This window comes from Hemicordylus capensis, chromosome 6, assembly GCF_027244095.1.
Source record: "Hemicordylus capensis ecotype Gifberg chromosome 6, rHemCap1.1.pri, whole genome shotgun sequence".
In the NCBI taxonomy this organism is placed as follows: domain Eukaryota; kingdom Metazoa; phylum Chordata; class Lepidosauria; order Squamata; family Cordylidae; genus Hemicordylus; species Hemicordylus capensis.
Window position 1 is genome coordinate 34,618,788 of NC_069662.1, and position 21,544 is coordinate 34,640,331.

Here is a 21,544-nt window from a genome sequence, read left to right on the forward strand (position 1 = left end):
AGCTCTCATTACATGAGGTGCATCTTATTATTTGATAATCACTCGGCAAATACCACTTCAACAGACTGGCCACAACAGAGCAAGTTGCATAGAAGTACAATGAGTAAACAACACGGGGAAGGGTAAGACAGATCAAGTAAGCATGGAAGTGAGAAGGGAGGGGGACAGAGAGAGAGAGAGAGAGAGAGAGAGAGCGCACAATGTAAGAAAAACCAGGAGAGTACAAGAGACAGCAGAAGTAAGATGTAAGAAAGAATGATTGAAGGCAGACTCACATTATAACAGTGACCAGATGAGCTGTGCACATTGGTTCACCACCTGTGGAGACTGGATTATGTGCAGATACCACCACAAACAACATTAGGCACTCATATTCAGGATGATTTGGCGGGTGGGCGGGGGAGAGTGCACCACTCTCTTTGTGGTTACCCCTGCTAGCTGAGCAAAAAAGGAACCTTTCAAAGTGGTGGTTCTCATATATTTAGAAGGGGGAGGGCAACTGTCCCTGTCCATTCCCAACCCAGCATTCCTGCAGTGGTTGTTACTGATGTCTACCTTGTTTTTTTTCAGTTTGTGAACCCTTTGGGGACAGGAAAGCATCTGATTTCTTACACAAACCACTTTGAGAACTTAAAAAAAGGTATATAAATTTACATATTAATTGTAGTAGTTGTATTCCTGCAGTAATTTCAAGCAGATTCCCAGTAACCAACACACACCAAGCAGAGAGAGAGAGAGAGAGAAAGAGAGAGAGAGAGAGAGAACGAACAAAGAGGGTGTGTGCATGTAGACAGGATTTGTAGATCAAAAAGCTCAAGAAAGGAAAAGAGCTAATCTTGACAGAAGGTGAAAAAGACAGAACAGCATGGGCTCCACAAAGGCACAAATAAAAAGAATGGGTAAGCAGCAAGGGCAGTGGAGGAAGAGTCAGCAGAAAGGCTGGAAGAAAAAGGGATAAGAGAGCAGATGAGTGAAGTGAAAGCAGGCAAGTAAGCATTCAAAAAAGGAAGAGAGAATAAGTGAAAAGCGATGAGGTCATTCACACAACCAAAAACTGTGTTCTACCTAGGTTTGGGAGCTGTGTGCGCTCCCAATTTTCGGTTGTGTGGAAGCAAGGTAGGAGGAAACCCTGGCTAGAAGTGATTGTATGGAAGCAAGGTAGGAGGCAAAGCTACCCAGGTTTTCCTCCTGCCTTGCTTCCACACAATCAGTTCTACCCAGGTTTTTCCTCCAACCTTGCTTCCACACAACCGAAAATTGGGAGTACACACAGCTCCCAAACCCGGGTAGAACACAGTTTTTGGTTGTGTGAATGACCTCAATATGTGAAGAAGAGATAGAAAGTGAGAAGCAAAGCAAAAAGGTAAGAGAGAGCAAGAAGCAGAGTGACTCTACTATACTTCAGTTAACTGTGCCACAATATAATAGTGCCACTGAAGTATCCAAAACAAAGAGTCTTGTGGCACTCTAAAGACTAACCAATTTATAGTGCCATAATGTTCCATAAACTAAAGCTCACTTAGTCATGAAGAGTTCTCTCAGTCAGTTGTTTGTATGTATGCACACATGTACAGGTGGTAGGCTTGCCCCTGCTTACAGATAGCCCCTTAATCAAAAATACTATACACCAGCAACAGCGAATCACCTACCAGAGACACAAACCCAGGAACTAAGCCTGCCTCCAGCCCAGGGACCAATTCTGTCAGGCAAGCAAGAGTAGAAATCTGTTTGTCTATAATGGCAGCAACATCAAAAAGGCGTCTTGACTTATAGCACTTAGACACAAAAACAAAAGTTTCCAACCTTAGCTCCTCAGATGTTGTTGGCCTGCAACTCCCATGTTCTCCAGCCACAGTGGCTAAAGGGAATGATGGGAGTTGTAGTCCAACACCTGGGGCTTACACAACTACCCCTGACAGAATTATCCAGGCTGTCATCAAATGCTCATTCCTTGCTGTGCCACCATTCACCCTGTGAAGAAGTATCACAATAAAATGTAGTGAAGTGGGAGGGGCACACGCCAACGGAACGTAAGGGTGATGCAGCTGCAATGCTTCTGCACATGCTTAAATGAGATACTCAAACCACTAAGCCCACATGGCACCAGAATGGCCGTGCTGAAGCAGCCCTCAAGTTAGTAGAGCAATGAAGGTGAAAGGAGCTTATCTGCAAACAAAGTTGATAGAAAGCAGTGGAGAGAATGGAGGCCACAGTGAGGGAAAGAGCTGGGCGAAAGCAAGAAGGCAAAAGCCTACAAGTCCAAAGATGCGAGCAAGTGAATAAGGAGCAATTGCATATGGCAGGTAAAAGGGAGGAGAATGTGGGGACATCAGCTGAGGCAGCAAAATAAGAGCACTGATCTTCAGCTGGGCACTTTCCAGATTGGACACTAGAACAGTCACTATGTGTCCATTAAATGTGCTTCCGAACTGTCTAAGTTTTGACATAGCAGTCTCTGCTCTGTCAGCAAAGTGCCGTTCATATTTCTAATGCCCTCTTTCAGATTTTATTGCCATGTTTCAGATCTGTGATGTCTCATGTGCAGCACAAATAAATAGTTGTATTTTCCCATTGTGGAGTTTTCACAAGACTGACCCCCATGCTAGTGGCTTTGTGCAACAGCCTTTATTTACAGTTTCAATGCGCTCTGCCCACTCTGAAGCATTTTACCACTGTTGAACAGGTAATCGGGAAAGCACCCTGGTGGGCTGGGACTCACAACTGGCATATGCTCTGACTGAAGGCAAGTCATACACCAATGTCACACACACACTATTTTTGTTGAGTTTTTAAAGACTTGTTTGAGAGAGTGAGAGAGAGAGAGAGAGAGGCTAAGGAAAAGCAGAGAGAAGAAAAACAGAGAGATGGTAACAAAAGTAAGCCTTAATAAGTTGCAGCTAAAAGGGGATTCCCAGCTCTGAAAAGTTTGAAGACTGTTGAAGCAAAGGATGTGCAGAATTGCAAGTAAAGCAGAAGATCTGCAAAGTCACAAGTAAAGAGTGTAGACTGGTTGAGTGAACAATGAAAGAGAGAGAGAGAGAGAGAGAGAGAGAGAAGCACATCTCAGCCCCACTCATACTTCTGGTGTCATGTAAGATTGCTGTGAATTTGGGAGAAAATCTAAAAGAGAATTCAGACATACATCCCGGACAGATTTTACACTGTTGCAAGGAATGGATTCAAAACAGAAAGCAGTTTAAGCCTTGTGTAAAAAGAGTCAGTGGCTGAGCAAGGAAAATCTAGTACAAGGAAGCGAAGAGGAAGAGAAAAGGCGGGCAAGCTGGAGAAAAAGGGTCTGTGTACAGAAGATTGTTGTGAGAAGAAATGTAAGCAAATTCCCCCATACCACCAGCACTACACTAGACCTGATTCAATACTTCTATGGCTTGATGACTGTACTAATTTTGAATAGGGAAAGAAAGAGAAATAGACTGAGCTTATTGATTTGTATTGTCATTCCTAACTGAAACTGCTTTCTTTCCCATACAGAAATCAAGGTAGTCGTGAAACAGAAAGACCTGCATGCAAGCTGCACAATTCAATTTCAATCTTAGGGAAACTATAGAGAGAGAGAGAGAGAAAGAAAGAAAGAAAGAAAGAAAGAAAGAAAGAAAGAAAGAAAGAAAGAATTGTGAAAACTGAATGAGTAAGCAAAGGAAGACAGAATATAAGAAAGTAAGTGCTGACCAAGCAAGCAAAACCCTGTGGTGGAGATCCAGACTAAATTACTCTTGAGCAGTCATTTAGAGTAACTTCTGGAGTAGCACTACTGAGTAACTTTGTCTGAATGTCAGCCGGTAAAAGGGAACCAAGTGACTGAGAAAGTTACTTGTGTAGAGACAGTGGCAGACATCCAGATTAATGCTGCAACAGTCAAGTACAAACACGTTGCACTAGTGCAAGGATGTGGTGCTCGTTAGTTCTGCTAAGCCAGGAGCTTGTGCTCTGGACTAGGGTTGCACTGGTGCAACAGGGGGTGTCTACACCTGCGGTTTGGCTCCTGCTGTGAAACTTCCTCCTCAGTCCAGTTATGTTTCAGGGAATGTTGCAAGGCTATCCACCATCCTTGTTGTGCAGGCACAATGCCTGCATAAGTGGACCAAGAGTGCAGGAGACTGAGCAACTCTGAGCTTCTGCTAAGCTACATGACGTGGGTGTGTGTTCATTGCACTATTGCAGTGTTAGTATGGATGTCAGCTTGTAAAGGTGAGAGAAACAGAGAGAGAGAGGTAGAGCGAGAGAGGCAGAGCACGTAAATGTGACAAAAAGAGGGCAGAGGCACAAAGTAGTATAGAGCAATAATAGTGCATAAGAGCAAAAGATGGTGAAAGGTCACACAGCCCAATATGAGATAAAGAACAGAGAGCGAGCAGAGGATTTGAGCAAGTTGTTGAGGAAAGCAAGAAAAAAGCTGGAAAACAGAGAGGATGAAGACAGGAAAGGAACCAACAAGCAGTAATGTTAATGGAGGAAAAAAGGAGAAAGGAGTGTGAGCAAAGAGGCATGGCGAGTATGAATCATGGGCGCTTTCCAGATTACTCGCTACTACAAGGGTAAATAGCTTCGGATTGGCAGGATTGTATTCAAAACAATCCCCAGAATATCAAGTTCCTACAACGGGGGAAAAGAACTACTTTTTTGCGATGCACATGCAACGTTGTAGCACTATAGTGTAAAGATAAAACCCGAAAGAAGGCATCGGAAATGTGAACAGCACCTTGCTGTCAGCGCAGCAATTGCGGTGTCACAACACAGGAAGTACAGAAGCCCACTTAGCAGATCGGTAGTGACGCCATTGTAGGGTTTAATCTGGAAAGCGACATGGTTCCAGAGAGCCAGCATTCACTGAATGCATGGTCAGCATTCTCCAGACAAGGATAAAGCTGCTGCCTAATCAAGCATGCCACATCCCCCCATTCCACCACGCAGGACTCTACACTGTGCTGATTGGCTGGTCCTCCTCTTGTCACAAAGCTGCCACCCCCTTTGCAGAGCAAAGACAAACAGAAAAACTTTTAGGAAATAATAAAATGAAAAGTTTGGCACAAATATGCAAGGTGCTTGGAGGAAAACACAGAAATTCAGCAGACAGTGAGCCTTTTCTCACAATCCCGTGAGTGGGCTTGAGGATGGTTGGTGGGGAAGGCCGCAGCAGCTTACCTTGCTGGCACTGATCCCTCCAACAGTGATTCCCAGGTGTTGTTGACTACAACTCCCAGCATCCCCAGCTGCAGAGGCCTTTGGCTGGGAATTCTGGGAGTTGTAGTCAACAACATCTGGGAATCCCTGTTAGAGGAAACACTGGTTGCTGGGAGCGCGGATTGTGCACCCAGATCAGCCGCTGCTGCCCCAGGCAGTGCAAAGGTTCAGGGGCCAGAAATCCCACAATGCACCACACAAGTGCATGGTGCATTGTGGGGATCCCCCCAGAGACAGCCAGGAGCCTGCTTCGGCGCTGACACATGAGCAGTTAGCCCGGGTTAAGGGTGCTATTGTGTCCTTAACTTCAACTAACCAGCGGGCTCCTTAGGTGGGTTTGCTGCTTGGGGCCACACAGCTCCCAGCAGTTCTCACGGGCAGCCAAGCCTGGGTTTCGTTGCCCTAGCCTGGTCTTGGCTGCTCGTGAGAACAGTCTCAGTCTGTCTGATGCTGGACATGTGTGTGTTGGATTTTGAGGTCATATGAGTCCCACTAGAGCTCACCCCACAACAGAAAAACCCACACTCCCTCCTGTTTGAACAGACATCTCTCTTCAGCCTAACTGTACCAAATCCAATTGTTTAAGGTGTTCCTTTGCTCTCTTCCTCACCCATTCACAGCCTTCCCTTTGCTTCCAGACCTTGTGTTTTGAGAGATCTTCTCTAAGAGATAAATGGGCAAGCAAAAATCAGAGAGAGCTATGTAAAAGCAGCAGGCAAGCAAAATAAGAGAGAGCAAGGAAACCAAATGGTGCCCCCCAAAAAGCAAAAAAGCATGAAAATGAAGAAAGGGATACAGTGCAAGCAAGTGAAAAGCAGAAAGTGCCTGATCCTAATCAATAAGGCAGGCAAAGAGAGAAGAGAGGAAAAGACTGGGGATTTGCAGGTGGCAATTTATTCTAACAGGAACCCAAATTTTGCAGTTCCAGATGATGTCAAGGGACACCATGCCATTTCTTAGCACCATCTGCTGGCCATTTGCTGACAATTTGTGAAAATTCCTCTGAGAACCTTCAACTTTATAGCAGTATTGAAAAGGGACAGGTTTTCCCTTTCTCATCAGAATCTGTGTTGGTGTTAGAATAAATTGCTGTCTAGAAATCCTCAGGGGCCAAGCCAAGCCAAGAATGGAATTGCAAAGAAAAAGAGATGGGCCATAGCAGGAGAAAGGTGGTATGTGTGTGTGTGGGAGAGAGGGGGAGAAAGAAAGAAAGAAAGAAAGAAAGAAAGAAAGAAAGAAAGAAAGAAAGAAAGAAAGAAAGAAAGAAAGAAGCAGGTAGACAAATTGCAGTGATGGAGAACTCACGTTGGTCCCAGGGCACAGTCTGAAGGCACATGCCCCAGCAATAGAGTTGTCATGCTGTCCGAAATTCTGGGTTTCACCTGGATTTTAAGCATCTCACCCAGATTGCTTAGCCCACTCAGATTCACCCGGATCAGGGCTGAGAGAGATTCCTGCCTGAAACCTTGGAGAAGCCACTGCCAGTCTGTGAAGACAATACTGAGCTAGATAGACCAATGGTCTGACTCAGTATATGGCAGTTTCCTATGTTTCTTTCTTTCTTTTTTTTCAAAAAGCTAAGCTCTAGCCCTTGTAGAGGTGGAGTTATGGAACAAAATGTGCAGTCACTATTCCACTCAAAAATTATTTTCAAGCCAATTTACATAATATGCAAATTAGGCACCCAGATTTCGAAAGCCAGAATATGGCAACTCTACCCAGCAATCGTGCTGAAACTAATCAAGTCAGCTTCCTCTCTGGATGAGAGACTTCCTGGGAACTCTACATACACTGCCTTGAGTTCTATGATGGAAGAAAGGTTGGCTATAAATGTAACAGACAAACAGAAGCAAGCAAATACAACCCCAAACAGATGTGGCAACCAACAAGTACCTATAGCCTTTCCCTCACCCCGCACATAGCTAATAGCAGCTTGAGGGGTCCATTTAGATTTGGAAAATGGCCTAGGCACAAAGGGTTAAATATTCCTTCTGCTATCACCACTCCCAGTGACTGCCTTAAAGTTTAAATAGAACACATTTGGAGTGCCAATCAGGTCTGTTTAGAGGTCAAGCCAAGGAGGAGCAGAAATAGGACAAGAAAAGGAGGGGTTGCCTGGATGAGAGAAGCAGCAGAGAAGAGGCAAAGTAGCACAGGAGGCACAGAGATAGGAGGAGGCCTGCAGAGAAGGTAGTCAGATACAGTGCAAGGAAAGCAGGAGAAAGAAAGCAGCAGGAGAAAGCCTGGATTCCCATGTGAATTTGTGCTGTAAAATCGCAACATGGCGTCTTCTTCACATCATTTTCAATTGGTGACCCTTTTCTTCTGAATGTAGCCAGAATTGGGGAGATCTATATCTATATCTAGATACACACACACACCAAGATCTGGAGAACTTTGGCCATCAAAGGAGTGACCAACAAGAGCAGACTACAGGACTAGAACTAGAGTCAGTCCTCTCATGTTTCTATGCAATTGCTCCAATTATCCTGTGTGACGACGAACTTAACATGGGAACTCTTGCATCCAGCAAAAAGGAGGGAAAAAGAGAGCAATAGAGGGAAAGAAAGCTAGAGAGCACACAAGCAAGCATGAAAAAGAAAGGGCACAAAATTGGCAGAGGAGAAAGTAAGTGAGTGAGTCAAGGTCGAGGGGCAAGAGGGAGCAGGGACAGGCAACAGAATCAAGTGAAGTGACAAGAGGTGCTGAGGCCCACAGTAGAGCTGATACACAGTTCTGTATATCTTTGCTGCAAGATTGTTCTTTAAAAAGCCAAACACACACAGACTCAGGAGACTGTGCATTTAAATGGATGAATGGCTGAGAGGAGACAGGAGAGAGCGAGAGATATGGATGGACGACTGCTTAACCCTTTCCCCTCCATACAGTTTCCTGCTCAAAATCCACATCCTCCAGGCTGATTTTCTCTCAGTAGGAAAGAAGTATATTTTCCCCCATGGTCAAAAAAGAAGCCAGGGAGAGTGATCTGGAGCAGACAGATGATGATATGATGACATGATAGAACCATCTTGGTGAAGGCAAGCAGGTCTAGGATTGACCAGTGCCTGAATGGGTGACTGCCTGGGTACCCCCATGTACACTGCCTTGAGTTCAATGATAGAAGAAAGGCAAGAAAGGTACAAAAAATAAAGGGGACAAGGGCTAAGCAGTCCCTTTCTCTGCTGCCCCCATGCATCACATGATGTCAAATCTAATTTGGACCCAAAATAGGATTGCCATGTCCCCTGAAATTTAGGATTAGCCCTGGATTTTGGCTCCTCCACCCAGCTGCTAAGTTCCACCTGGATTTACATGGATTTCAAATGCACTGCCCGGATTGCCCGGATTTTACTCTGGATCCGATCACATGGGAGGGTAGAGAAGAAGGGAAAGTATATATATCTGTCAAATAAATACATAAATAAATGCAAATAAGTTGCCACAGAATTTGCATAATATGCAAATTAGGCCACCCGGATTTGGGAAGCTTGAATATGACAACCCTAACCTGAAATGGGGCGGGGAGGAGGGTGTATGAGCAAGAGGACGGCAAGAGCAAAAATGAAGAACGCGAGCAGGCATGCAAGCCAGAAAGCAAGTAGAAAGAGGAGTACAGGAAAGAGAACAACTGCAAAGAAAAGCAACAGGAGAGGAGAATGAAAAGAAGCATGGCAGCAAGCAAAGAAGAGAGGAGAGAAAGCAGATAAGCAAAGGAAAGATGAATGAGAGGAAGCAGCCGAGGAGGGAGCAAAGTTCATGCAAAGGGCAAGCCTGCCACCTATAAGTCTTCTTTGAGGAGCAAAAAGCCTCCCATTTTGATTCGTATCCACCTTCTTTCCTTCTGCTCAGTTTCATGTCCATTACTAGCAGGGTTTATAATTTAGAGCAGAGATCCAATACAAGCTCCTGCAAGTCAATCAAGACAAGCACTGCAAGAAGGTGCATGCAAGCCAGTTCAGACTACAACAGGCGCTCCCAACTCTGCGGTTCTCCAGAGGTTGCTGAACTACAACTCACATAATCCCCAGCCACAATACATTGTGGCTGGGGAAGATGCAACAACGTGAAGAATCTAAAACACACTTCTATGGAAGTACAGTCCAGGGATTAGAAAGTGACAGAGGCAGGTTCTAAGGAAGGTGCCTGCATCATTAACATCTTTAGAACATTGAGAGACACGTAAAGGAAAGATACAGTGACTGCTGCTGCTACTGCAAGGAAGAGACAGCGGGAGTGGGGGAGGATGTGTGTGATGGATGCGCAGAGAAAGAGCAAGCAATATGGAGTGAGACATGGCCAAACAGCATCCCCATCGACAGCCAGCTTGCACCAACAAAAGGCCATTTTTGTCAATTCCTCAAAGATAAGCCATGTTAGTTGAAGGCCTTCCCTATATAATCTGCATTATTTCAATACAGAACAACCATTCCACCTGAATATAGGCCTGTAGCGAGAGTAGATCTGACTGGGGGTGCAATGTGGACTTCGGAATGTGCATCCAAGGGTCCAACTATGTTAGATATCTCATTTTGTACTTAGAAGCTTGCCTTTACATTCCAGAAGCAGTTGTGCAGGGCTGTAATTTGAACTGGTACCATGGTGTGGAGGTAGGAAGTATTTAGCCTTGCCACGTCCCCCGGAATTTAGGGTAGCCCCTGGATTTTGGCTCCTCCACCCAGCTGCTAAAATCCACCCAGATTTACAAGGATTTCAAATGTGTTGTCCAGATTTAGGGCTGTAGCTCAGTGGTAGAGCGTCTGCTTTGCATGCAGAAGGTCACAGTTTCAATCTGTGGAATCTCCAGGTAGGGCTGAGAAGGACTCTTGCTTGAAAACCTGGAGAGGTCACTGCCAGTTAGTGTAGACCAGGGATTCTCAACATTGGGTCCCCAGATGTTATTGGACTTCAACTCCCATAATCCCCAACCAAAGGCCACTGGGGTGGGGGATTATGGGAGCTGAAGTCCAGTAACATCTGGGGACCCAACGTTGAGATTCCCTGGTGTAGACAATACTGAGCTAGAGGGACTAATGTTCTGCCTGAATATAAGACAGATTCCTTATGTTCCTATACCTGTTCCCCCACCACCAATTTCTGCCAACCAATGGTGGAGAGCTGGAAGCAAGCAAACATAAGGAGTTTGGGCAAGGAAAACAGAAAGTAGGCAGCAACAGAAAGGAAGAACAGGAGGAAAAAGAAGAAAAAGAGGCAGAGTAATAGGAGTTAGCCAGAATCAGGATTTTATTACAGTAACAAGGAAACAGTAAAAAGAAGAACAAGCATCTACTTGGAAGGATTTCCCTGAGATATTGCACCGTGAACTGAGCAGGCACTGCCAGATACTCAGGCCCACAAATACGTGAAGCAATTTCTTGCTAGGAACAGAAATGTCTTCAGCTTTGGGATCAGCATTTTTCAGAGGAAAATGAAATAGCTGGCTGGATGCTTTCCTTTTTTTTTTTTTTAAAGTTGCCTATTCAAAAGCCATAGACTAAAGACCTGCATAGAGTTATTTGCAAGAACTGCCACTTGCTTTATTGGGATCACCAGCATGTCAATGGGGGCTGTACTGCAGTTTCCAAGTATTCAAAAGGTTTTCTGTGGCTGATAATCCAGTGCTTGTAGAAGGATGTTGTGCTAGTTTAACTTGCGTTAAGTCTAGTGTTTGCATTCCAGACGGACGCTGTGCTACAGCAAGCGTGCTTGAGCAACAGTTTGCAACTGCGGCACAATTCATTTGTTTTAAATGGAACTTTTGCACAGTTGAGCACGACCTGAGGTTTTTCAGTGCAACTATACAGTCTTCTTGCACTAATGCAGTTTGCTTGTTACGCAAGCACTTTGTAACTCAGGATTTCAGCCAACGTTACTAATTTTCAGCTCTTGATTGTCCAATTAAACAAACCTCAAAACTTTTGGTGCTTTCAATCCAACTAAAATTAGACATCCCAGGTCTCACCGATCAAATAGAAGAGGGTTAAGCACACTAAAATCCCCTGGGCTTCAAAATGCCCAACTGCTTGGATTCCAGTCTAAGTTTTTATGGCTCTTGAAAATGTTGAATATTTGGATGCAATATTGGCTGTGATCATATGAGCAAATGTGCATGCACAGGTACGCCTGTGCTCTTCTCCATCCATAGATGTGCAAACCCTGGCACAACAGGACATGCAAAGGGGAGCTATGCTGAACAGCATCTACTTGTTGAATAGTTTCATATGGAATCAATTCCCTGGATGTGTTTTTAATTTCTCTTTACAGAAGGAGGACCTCTGCTATACCTGCATGCCAAGCTATTTCTCTGCATCACAGCCATTTCCCCCCCCAAAAACGAAAAGCTTAAATGTTCCTACAGTTTTTCACGTCATAATATAAAGCTGGGAAATCATATATTTAAAAAATATAAAGATCTTTCCCAGAGTTTAAAATGATAATTAAAAAACAAAACAAAACACGTTATGAAAGTTTTCACAGAAAAATCAGAGGCTGGCTTCAGCCAGTGCATATCCTGAACCAATACTCGAAGCAGATCTGAAATACAGAGGAACACACAAAGAATATAGTGGGAGCGCAGCATGAAGGAGAAACACAAAAGAGCAACCAAAGAGAAGGAAAAGGACAGGGAATGAGAGGAGGAAGGGGAGAACTCCAGAGAGAGCTACTGAGATTTCTGCACTAAACCACATGGCATATCTATAACAGAGACATTAACTGCGATAACAGTCATTCCTTTTCCTAGAGCACTCTGGGAACTATAGTCCCAAGAGGAGGGCTATGGATCAATTCTTTAACATAATTCTTAGTACCGTCATCCTACAATTCCCAGGATTCTTGGGAGGAAGCCACACAGTTAAACTGATGTACTAATAGTCCAGATGTTGCCTTCGACACTCCTATTTTGTGGCAAGGCAAGGCCAAACATTGCACCAAGATTTTGGCTTATTTGGGGGAAGTTTTGCTTGATTTCTTCTTCTGTATGCCATGCTCTGTGTACCAGCCAAAAGCGCCATACAGATCTATAGCAGTGCGTGCTACAAAGTTAAACAAAATTTAATGCTAATTTGAACCATATTTTAAAATATTCATGTTCCTTGCCTCCAAGAAGCCTAAGAACTGCAGTTTCATGCAGGCACTGAGAATTATTTGTTACCAGTGTCCCCTCTAAGGTGTGCGCATGTGCACACACTCACACATTTTTTGATGCCCACTCGTTCATTTTAGATCCTGCTCAGGTTGAATCAGGAAGGCCCCACTCTGAATCCATGTGCGTACATACTGCCTTAATCCTGCCGCTCAGAACAAAACTCATTCCACACACAGATGAGAAAAATTAGAGAGAACACGGTTAGAGACCCTAGTCCTTTCTTGAAATACAGTTCCCCTTGAGTTCCTTAGTTGGGAGCCGTACCTCTTAAACTTAAGGTTTGCAGCAGAGGTATGCAAAAAGGGTCAGAGACGACTGGGAGCCTCTCTGAGCATGCAGCAGAGCACAGAAAAGTTTCAAAGAAAAGGTCTCTGCTCTGAACGCCATCCCCTCCATATACTTTAATCCAGTGTACAAAGTCTGAAACCTAGCTGTGATGACATGTTGTCTGTTTCTCCTGCATTTTAATTTGATTTGCCACCCAACCTCTGGCCTCTGTCCAACAGCAAAAACAAAAACAAAAACAGGAGAAACCAGGATTCTGATGCCGAAGCTCACGAGAAGGCGAGAGGTTCAAGTAGGGAGGTATCTGTGCCACGTGTCTGCCTGTGCCTGTCTTTCTCTCTCTCTCATTTACACACACACAACCACACACGACTATCTCAGCGCCAGGTCCCACCATCTGTGCCGTCAAGCTCACAGGTGCCTCCTAGTTGTTCAGCACCAGCGCTTGGTCCCTCAGTACGGAGTGAAGCGGTTGCATCCTCCTCGGTACAAGCTGGCCTGCCAAAAAGAGAGGGGGCATGCATGTGAAGGGAGCTGCAGGAGGGAGGAAGGATCAAAATCACAACACTGGCGAGGATCCAAGAGGCCCTGAACCCTTCAATCCACATCCCCAAATGGAACAAAATGTGTAACTGCATTTGCTCCCATTGATCCTTCATTATCCTTGCCTCTCCCATCCTTCACTGTCTTGCACATTCGCACGTTTTAAATTGTAATCTCCTTGGGGCAGGGATCCATTTGTGTATATAACTCTGGAAAGTGCCACATACATTGATGGTGTAATAATAAAAACCAACCCTCTAATCAGAGATAGGGTCCCCATCTGCTCACATAATCCAGACTACGGCATGCACCGCAGAAAAAGAAGAGATGCATCGTAGAAAAAGTTGTCTGCAGGACCAATGAGGATCAAATAAGATGGTGACAGGAAGCACAAGTGCCTCATACTTCCTGTCTCTGTGCTTCTCTGCCATGTCCAAAATAGAACTTCCACATGCAGGAGGGCAGGCAGAAGGAAAACGTGAGGAGCAACTCCTCATTTGGATTTGGGGGGGGGGGTTGGGGGGGGAGACATGTGCGGAGGGCAGAAAAATATGTTTGGGGACTGAAGATATAGGTTGTTAGGTTTGGGACAGGGTGTTCAGTGGGGGAGGGGGGCTTTTCAAATTCTTAGGGAGGGACCTGCACCCCTGTCCTTATGTCACTCCTTTGGGTAAACTGCAGAGTTGTCCACACATCAGAGGTCTATCCAGACAATGATTTATTCCAATGTGAACATATAATCCCAATGGGAGAATTTGCAGGGCATTTTAAAACACATTTCCTAATTTCTTAGTGCCATCTGCTGGCCATTGACACAATCCATGAAAATCCCATGCCTTTTAAATACTAGTGATTCAAAAAGGGCACAGGTTTTTCACAGATCGTCAGCAGATGGTGCTAAGAAACATACATGACGTGTTTAAACATCATGTAGACACCCTATAAAACCTTCCAGCAGGATCTGTGTTCATGTTGGGGGGGAAACTGCCATCTCAATAGACCCCAGAATTGTGTTTTTTCCCATGAAGGGAAGATGTGAAGGGCCAGTTTCAGATGAGATGGAGAAGCTCAAGGCCTTTTTCTCTTTTCCATTGGAACATATTCAGGTACATTTCTGCAAAACGCCAAATACAGCAACTTTTTTTGGAATCCCACAGTGGATCAAAAGTGACCAGGTGGGGGGATCCATGGATTACCATTATGGAACAATGGGCAATCTTTAATGGACAGATAAACACCTCCATCTGCTGGGCATTCTGCAGTGATGCAGTGACACTAGACCTGATATTGTAGTGAAAGGGAAAGAAGGTTTATCAAAAAGAAAGCTAGTACCGTGTATGAACATATGTATTATTTTGATTTTAAAATATGATTGGCAACTATTGTATAATTAAATAGTTGAACAGCTATTTTCTGTTTTTTAAAAAATCCTTTGATGTTTTCATTTTGGTAAATGTTTTGTGCAATGACATTCTTCATACAATTGCAAGGGTAACCTATTGCAATTGTTGGGAACATTTGAACTCTCCTGGCGTGTTGCAGTGCAAGCTTCAGTCTCAGGACTGGAAAACAGAGCTGAGCCAAATGTTTTCCCATTTTGATTTTCAGGCTGAAAGTTGGGTTTTCAGTTTCCTGCTCCTCCAAAGAATACCCTAGTTTTATGATAATGTTCATCCTTTTTTGCCCCTGTTATTTCTCTTCTCTGATGCTACTCTGGTGTCATTTTTCTTCCCTACCCATTGCTGCACCATCTTCTTCCTCTTCTCTATTTAACAACAAAGTTGATCCCAAGCAATTAGAGATCATAGTTGCTAGAATGACACTACAATGCTACATTGCCAGATTTGTCAACATCACTTGAGAGCAAATGAAGTCAACTCAGAAAGCACGGGACTCATTTAAATACGGGATCATTTTTGTCCCCTTTTGAAATTATCCCCCTACAAAATGGCCAAAGGATGGATTTTTTTTCAACGGTACTGAAAACGTTTGTTGAAAGTACCTTCCTTTTTTCTTTCTCTGTGTGTTTATTTTTTCTTTCCTGCTAACTGGGCAAAGAGGCACCTTTTTAACGTGGTGATTCTCTTTATTTAGCAGGGAGAGAGTAACTGGCCCTTTCCATCCCCAGCACAGTACCTCCAGTGACTTTTGCTGGTGTCTATCTGTTTCTTTTTAGATTGTGAGCCCTTTGGGGACAGGAAGCCTTCTTATTTATTTATTATTTCTCTATGTAAAACACTTTGGGAACTTTTGTTGAAAAGCGGTGTATAAATATTTGTTGTGGTGGTGGTGGGGTGTGTGTTTGTTGTGTTTGGCTGATGCCAAGGAAACAAAATATTGCATCCAAGTAGTTTCTTACGTGAATGGAAGGAACTGCATTGGGTTTGCAGATCCTATCTCCCCCTGCAGCCCTACACACCCCATATCATCCTCTTCTGGAGGTCCCCTGACCCTCAAGATCAGATTTTCAAGGGGTGCAGGAAGGTTTACTTTCACAAGCTTCCTTCCACTCATGATCTTGAGCAGGCCTGCTCAACTTTGGCCCACAGCTATTTTTAGACTACAACTCCCATAATCCCTGGCTACAGTGGCCAATAACCAGGGATTATGGGAGTTATAGGCCAACATCTGCAGGAGGGCCGAAGCTGAGCAGCCCTGCTCCTGAGGATGCAACCCAATGCTTCAAGGGTGGGAGCTTTCCCTGTGGTTTGGCTCAGAAGATAATGTCAATTATATGGAGTGATCTGCTCTGTGAGCACCTTCTTTCATCTACCTGCTCAGTGCTTGGAACTCTGGGGCCTAGAATTCATAGACCAACCAATGGAAGGCTAATGAATGATCCTGCCTTGAAACAGAGGATTGGACAGGAAGGCCTTCTGTCCCCACCCAACTCTGATTCTATGACCAAGATGGGAGATGCCTGGCCCAATAATATGACAGCTCACCATGGCACCGACTCCATAGGCGGGGGTCATTGTGTGGTGATAGGGCTCAGCAGTAGTGTAGACCCGTCCATACCTGTGAAGGAAAGACCCAAGAAAACGTCAGCAGGCATCCTTTAGGGTCAACCAGTGGAACCAGACATACTATGGACTTTTCTACCTCAAACTTACCCATCACTATAAGCTGCTGTTGCTGTTGCAGCTGCTGGTGTCTGGGCCACCCTGTAAGCTGTGGGGTAACCCTGCAATGCAAAGAGTGGTGAAAATCAGACAATATGATAAAATACCTCTGCCCCACCCAAAAAACATTCTCAGATAGTTCCTGCATATATCAGATGTATCCCACAGCTCCTACCAACCTTAATGCCTTAATGATCAGCTCCTCTCAGAACAATTTTGCACAGTCTATTAACCAAGGCACACATATTCAGCTTCCTGGGAATTTGCTGGCCAAAAAACAGTCATATGTGGCCTGCCCTGCCCACAGAGCTATGGGGAATTCCAGCCTATAAATGGATTCTACCATCCATGCAAGAAACGTGTGATGTTATTTGCAAGAAAACCACATCGTTTCCCCCTAGGATGGATTCCAACACTTTCAGTTGTACATTAAGAGCACAAATCAAGATTTGATAGCAGTGTGGACATACCCACAGACTGCACATGACTTAGAGTCTTTTCTCCCAGGCCAGGCCCACCCTTTCCTCCCTGGTTTCTGGCCCAGGGAGATTCCAGTTACTGTTCATGTGCCATCTTATGAGAGCCTTCCAGAAAATCCCTTTACCCCTCCCAGCTTCATGTGGCACCCAAGTTTCACAGCACTACTCGTTATTCCACCCATCTGGTCCCCTGAGGACTGCCTCAGAGATCTACCCTTCACTGTTTTCATTGGCCCTGCCAAACCGACCAATTCAGTGGCCCTCCCCGTCCTTCACTCTTGGGCTGCTGATACTGACACACCCCCAGGACCCTTGAATCTTATTAAACCATGAAAGCTAAGGACTTACATAGAGGTCAGAACCATAGAGACCATCTGGATAGAGTACACTGGATGGAAAATGAGAGAAGAAAACAAAGATCAGTGGCATTCAACAACCTGGTGTCTACATCTTGCTGCCCTTCTTCATGCACCCCCATCATACCATTTCCATTTCCAAAAATCCACTCAACCCCTCTTCAGTCCAGAGGCTATTCTTAATATCAGGGCCAGTCCTGCACACGTATAAGGAAGGCCCTCGTGTGGCCATGCCAAATGAGATGAGGTGGGTGGCTACTCAGAGGGACATTTTGGTGGTGGCACCCCATTGTTCACTGCGTACATCAGGGGAGGCTTGTCTGTGGCTACCTTCATGTCGTCTGGTGGGACGGGCCTTCTCTGTTGTAGCCCCGAGACTTTGGAACACATTTCCCATGGGAATAAAAGTCTCCCTGTCTCTAGCGGCTTTTAAAAAGTATCTGAAGACTTCTCTTTTTACCCAGGCTTTTTACCTTTTTAACTTTAGATTGTTTATTGATTTGTTTTAAACTGTTTTTAGCATTTAATTGATTTTGATGTTTTGTTTAGTGTTTTGTTGTTGTGAACCGCCCTGAGACTTTGGTTTGGGGCAGTATACAAATATGTCAAATAAATAAATAAATAAATAAATAAATAAATAAATAAGATAAAATTTTATGAGCCCCTGGTGGCGCAGTGGTAAAACTGCCGCCCTGTAACCAGAAGGTGACAAGTTCGATCCTGACCAGGGGCTCAAGGTTGACTCAGCCTTCCATCCTTCCGAGGTCGGTAAAATGAGTACCCAGAATGTTGGGGGCAATATGCTAAATCATTGTAAACCGCTTAGAGAGCTCCGGCTATAAAGCGGTATATAAATGTAAGTGCTATTGCTATTGCTATAAAATTTATGAATTAGCCTCCCCAGTGAGGATCACTTGGCACCGTCACTTTCTTCTCATGGATATCAGGTGAAGACTTTGATATACAGCAAGGCCTTTTAAAATAGATTTTTTTAAAAAATGGTTTTTAAAATGTTTTGGCATTTTACTGTAATATTTTGTTTTAATTGTATGTTTTATTCCATTTTTTTATTGTTTTACTTTGTGAGTCGCCCAGAGACCAATCTGTTATGAGGCGGCCAACAAATGAAGTTGTTATTAGGAGAGAGAGTCTTTCAGAATGTGCAGAGTGACTTGCCTCACCATTCAGTAATAGCATCAGGGAGAGCCCTGCTGGATCGAACCAAAGGCCTTTTGGTGCTGAAAAATGTTTGTAGGAGCAATTTCAGCAAAATGTGAAGGTGCTCAAGGGTTGGGGGGCGGGGTGAAACTGTTTCAGGGGACAGAAGAAATGATCACAGAGCTTCTTATCCGGGTTCAAGGAGGTGGCTGATCACAGTTTGGTGGTAGCAACAGCGGGTATCATTCCCATCCATGGTGGAGCCACCATTGAGTGAACAGGTTCAAAGAACCTGGGCCGCCACCCCTCAGGGACTCTGCCTTGCGCCCCAGACACACACCCCATGTCTGACGACAGACCGGGGTGTGTGTGTGTGCGTGGTTTAGTTCCCAAATGGGCCCCAGGGCCCAATTTGGGAGCTAAACGACACCTCCCTGCATCTGACATAGGACACAGGGGCATGGCTAACCGCTCCCTGTGTCTGATGTCAGATACTGACACAGAGATCCGGGGGGGGGGCACCAATGGCCTTCCTCCACACCTGTTTCCATGCCTGCTTTTTTGAACAATTTATGCCATGCCTCTGCAGGCAGTGGTAGCTGCACTAGTCACGACATAGGCTAGATTCACACATAGCCACAGTTGGAAACCTGAATCCCAAATCTCAAGGTTTAAATTTTAAGATTTGGCTTTTTGAACATTGATTTTGAGCAGGGCTGCTCAACTTCGGCCCTCCTGCAGATGTTGGCCTACTACTCCCATAATCCTTGGCTATTGGCCACTGTGGCTGGGGATTATGGGAGTTGTAGTTCAAAAACAGCTGGGGGGCCTAAGTTGAGCAGGCCTGATTTTGAGGAACATTTTAAAACAAACCTAATGTTCTTTAGGTCACCTTAAGTGGCACAGCAGGGAAATGCTTGACTAACAAGCAGAAGGTTGCCGGTTCGAATCTCCACTGGTTCTATATCGGGCAGCAGCGATATAGGAAGATGCTGAAAGGCAACAGCTCATACTGTGTGGAGGAGGCAATGAGAAACCCCTCCTGTGTTCTACCAAAGAAAACCACAGGGCTCTGTGGGCGCCAGGAGTCGAAATTGACTTGACGGCACACTTTACCTTTAACATTCTTTAACATCTGCATGAAACCACTGGGAGAGATCATCGGGTGTTACTAATATGCCAATGACACCCAAATCTATTTCTCCATATGAACTTCAAAGGAAATGGCATAACTTCCCTAAATGACTGCCTGGATGCAGTAATGGGCTGGATGAGGGATAACAAGCTGATGTTGAATCCAAGTAAGATGGAGGTACTGATTGTTTGGGTCAAGACCTGAGAGATTATTGAGAACTGCCTGTTCTGAATGGGGTTACACTCCCCACAAAAGAACAAGTATGTAGCTTGGGAGTGCTCTTGGATCCAAAACTCTCTCTAGTTTTCTCAGGTAGGTTGAGGCAGTGGCCAGGAGTGCTTTTTATCAAGCTGATACGTCAACTAAGCCCATTACTGGAGGTAAATGACCTTTAAATAGTGGTGTATATGCTGGTAACATAGGAACACAGGAAGCTGCCATATACTGAGTCAGATCATAGGTCCATCTAGGTCATTAATGACTACACAGACTGACAGCAGCTTCTCCAAGGCTATAGATAGGAATCTCTCTCAGCCCTATTTTGGAGATGCCAGGGAGGGAACCTGGAACCTTCTGCTCTTCCCGGAGCAGCTCCATCCCCTAAGGGGAATATCTTACAGTGCTCACACATCAAGTCTCCCATTCATATGCAACCAGGGCAGACCCTGCTTAGCTAAGGGGACAAGTCATGCTTGCTACCATGGGACCAGCTCTCTTCTCCAAGGTAACCTCCAGGCTTGGCTACTGTAATGTATTCTCTGTGGGGCTGCCTTTGAATGTAGTTTGGAAACTACAATAGGTTATTAACTATTGAGCCCTGAATGGCTTGAGTCCCGGGGACTTAAGAGAGCACCTCCTTTCTCATGAACACTGTCACCTATTAAGATCATCTGGGGAGGCCCAACTATAGTTGCCACCGGCTCATTTGGTGGCGACTTGGAACCAGGACTTCTCTGTGGCTGCCCTGGGCTTTGGAATGCACTCCCTGTCAAAATAAGAGCTTCTCCCTCTCCAATTGCTTTTTAAAAGACCCTTAAGACACCCCTGTTTTCTCAGGCCTTTAATTAAAACTAACTGTAAACTGTTTTATTGTTTCAATTCTGTGAGATTGTTTTAATTGCTTTCATTCTATTTTGTATCTGTTGTGCTTGGATTGTGTTCACTGCCTAGAGATCCATGTACCAGCTGGTCTATAAACATTATTGATAAATAGAGATATAAAGCTAAAGACCTATGGACACATTTTCAAGCAAATAATATTAAGTACGGATGCCATGCAATAAGCAATCGTCTCTGTTTTGCTCTTCCTGTAATGCTCACCTGCCATAGGCTGGAACTGGGGAGGGGGCAGGTGCTGCTCGGATGGGATTGTAGATGGTGGCTCGGCCACGACCTCGCAGGGCCCCTCGGTATGCCAGGGCAGCTGGAGCCATCATGGGGTATGGGATGCTGGCCACTGGGTGGAGAAGAACAGAACAGAACGGAAGGCACACAAACCATCAGGGGTTGCAGGGGCGTAACTATAATAGGGCAAGGGGAGAGAGTTGTCTGGGGGCCCACAGCCTTGGGGGGGCCCCCCAGAGGCAAGTCACATGACTGAATCCCCCAGCCGCGGACTCGCCCGGGCTTCCTTCAGTGGTATTCATCCTCCGAAATTGATGTGAGTGTTAAGATCTGGAGCTACCAGAACAGCATGTCGTTCTCTAGGACCATTAAATGACAGTTTACAAAACCTTTAAAAAAATAATTTAGGATGATGTTCTATTGTGGCGCATAGGTTATATATATATAAATTTCACTATGCTTTTTGTTACCACTATTCAGCTTCGTTTAAGATTTCTTTACTTCATGAGCTGAGCTTCAGTGAGCGGGGGGTGGGGGACATTTTAAAATCTTGTCTCTGGGCCCACTCTAACCTTGCTAAGCCCCTGAGGGGTCGAAATGGTGGCAACAAACATGAACATATGGGAAGCAATACTGGTGGGAAACCGAAGGAAAGGAATATAGGAAGCTGTTTTATACCGAGTCAGACCATTGTTCCCTTTGGCTCAGTATTGTCTCTACTAGCTGGCAACCAGGGGCACTCTTAGGTAATTTTGGAGCCCGGACCTGAAGGGCCTCAG

The 21,544-nt window shown here is 44.9% G+C and overlaps 1 protein-coding gene across 5 annotated transcripts in view; it reads right to left on the bottom strand.

The window, feature by feature from the left end:
* LOC128328981 (RNA binding protein fox-1 homolog 1-like) overlaps positions 1–21,544 on the bottom strand; it is a 78,019-nt gene that overhangs the window by 17,759 nt on the left and 38,716 nt on the right. For 3 of the 5 annotated variants that reach the window (XM_053259299.1, XM_053259300.1, XM_053259301.1), the window contains exons 8-12: positions 20,742–20,877; positions 17,121–17,160; positions 16,285–16,355; positions 16,117–16,189; positions 10,423–13,126 (exon numbers count right to left, since the gene is read on the bottom strand). In XM_053259299.1, coding sequence (XP_053115274.1) covers positions 13,082–13,126; positions 16,117–16,189; positions 16,285–16,355; positions 17,121–17,160; positions 20,742–20,877 — 365 coding nt within the window. In that variant the 3' untranslated portion in view covers positions 10,423–13,081. Of the gene's footprint in view, positions 1–10,422; positions 13,127–16,116; positions 16,190–16,284; positions 16,356–17,120; positions 17,161–20,741; positions 20,878–21,544 lie in introns of those variants that run through there. The other 2 variants (XR_008309489.1, XR_008309488.1) reach the window with 2 other exon arrangements.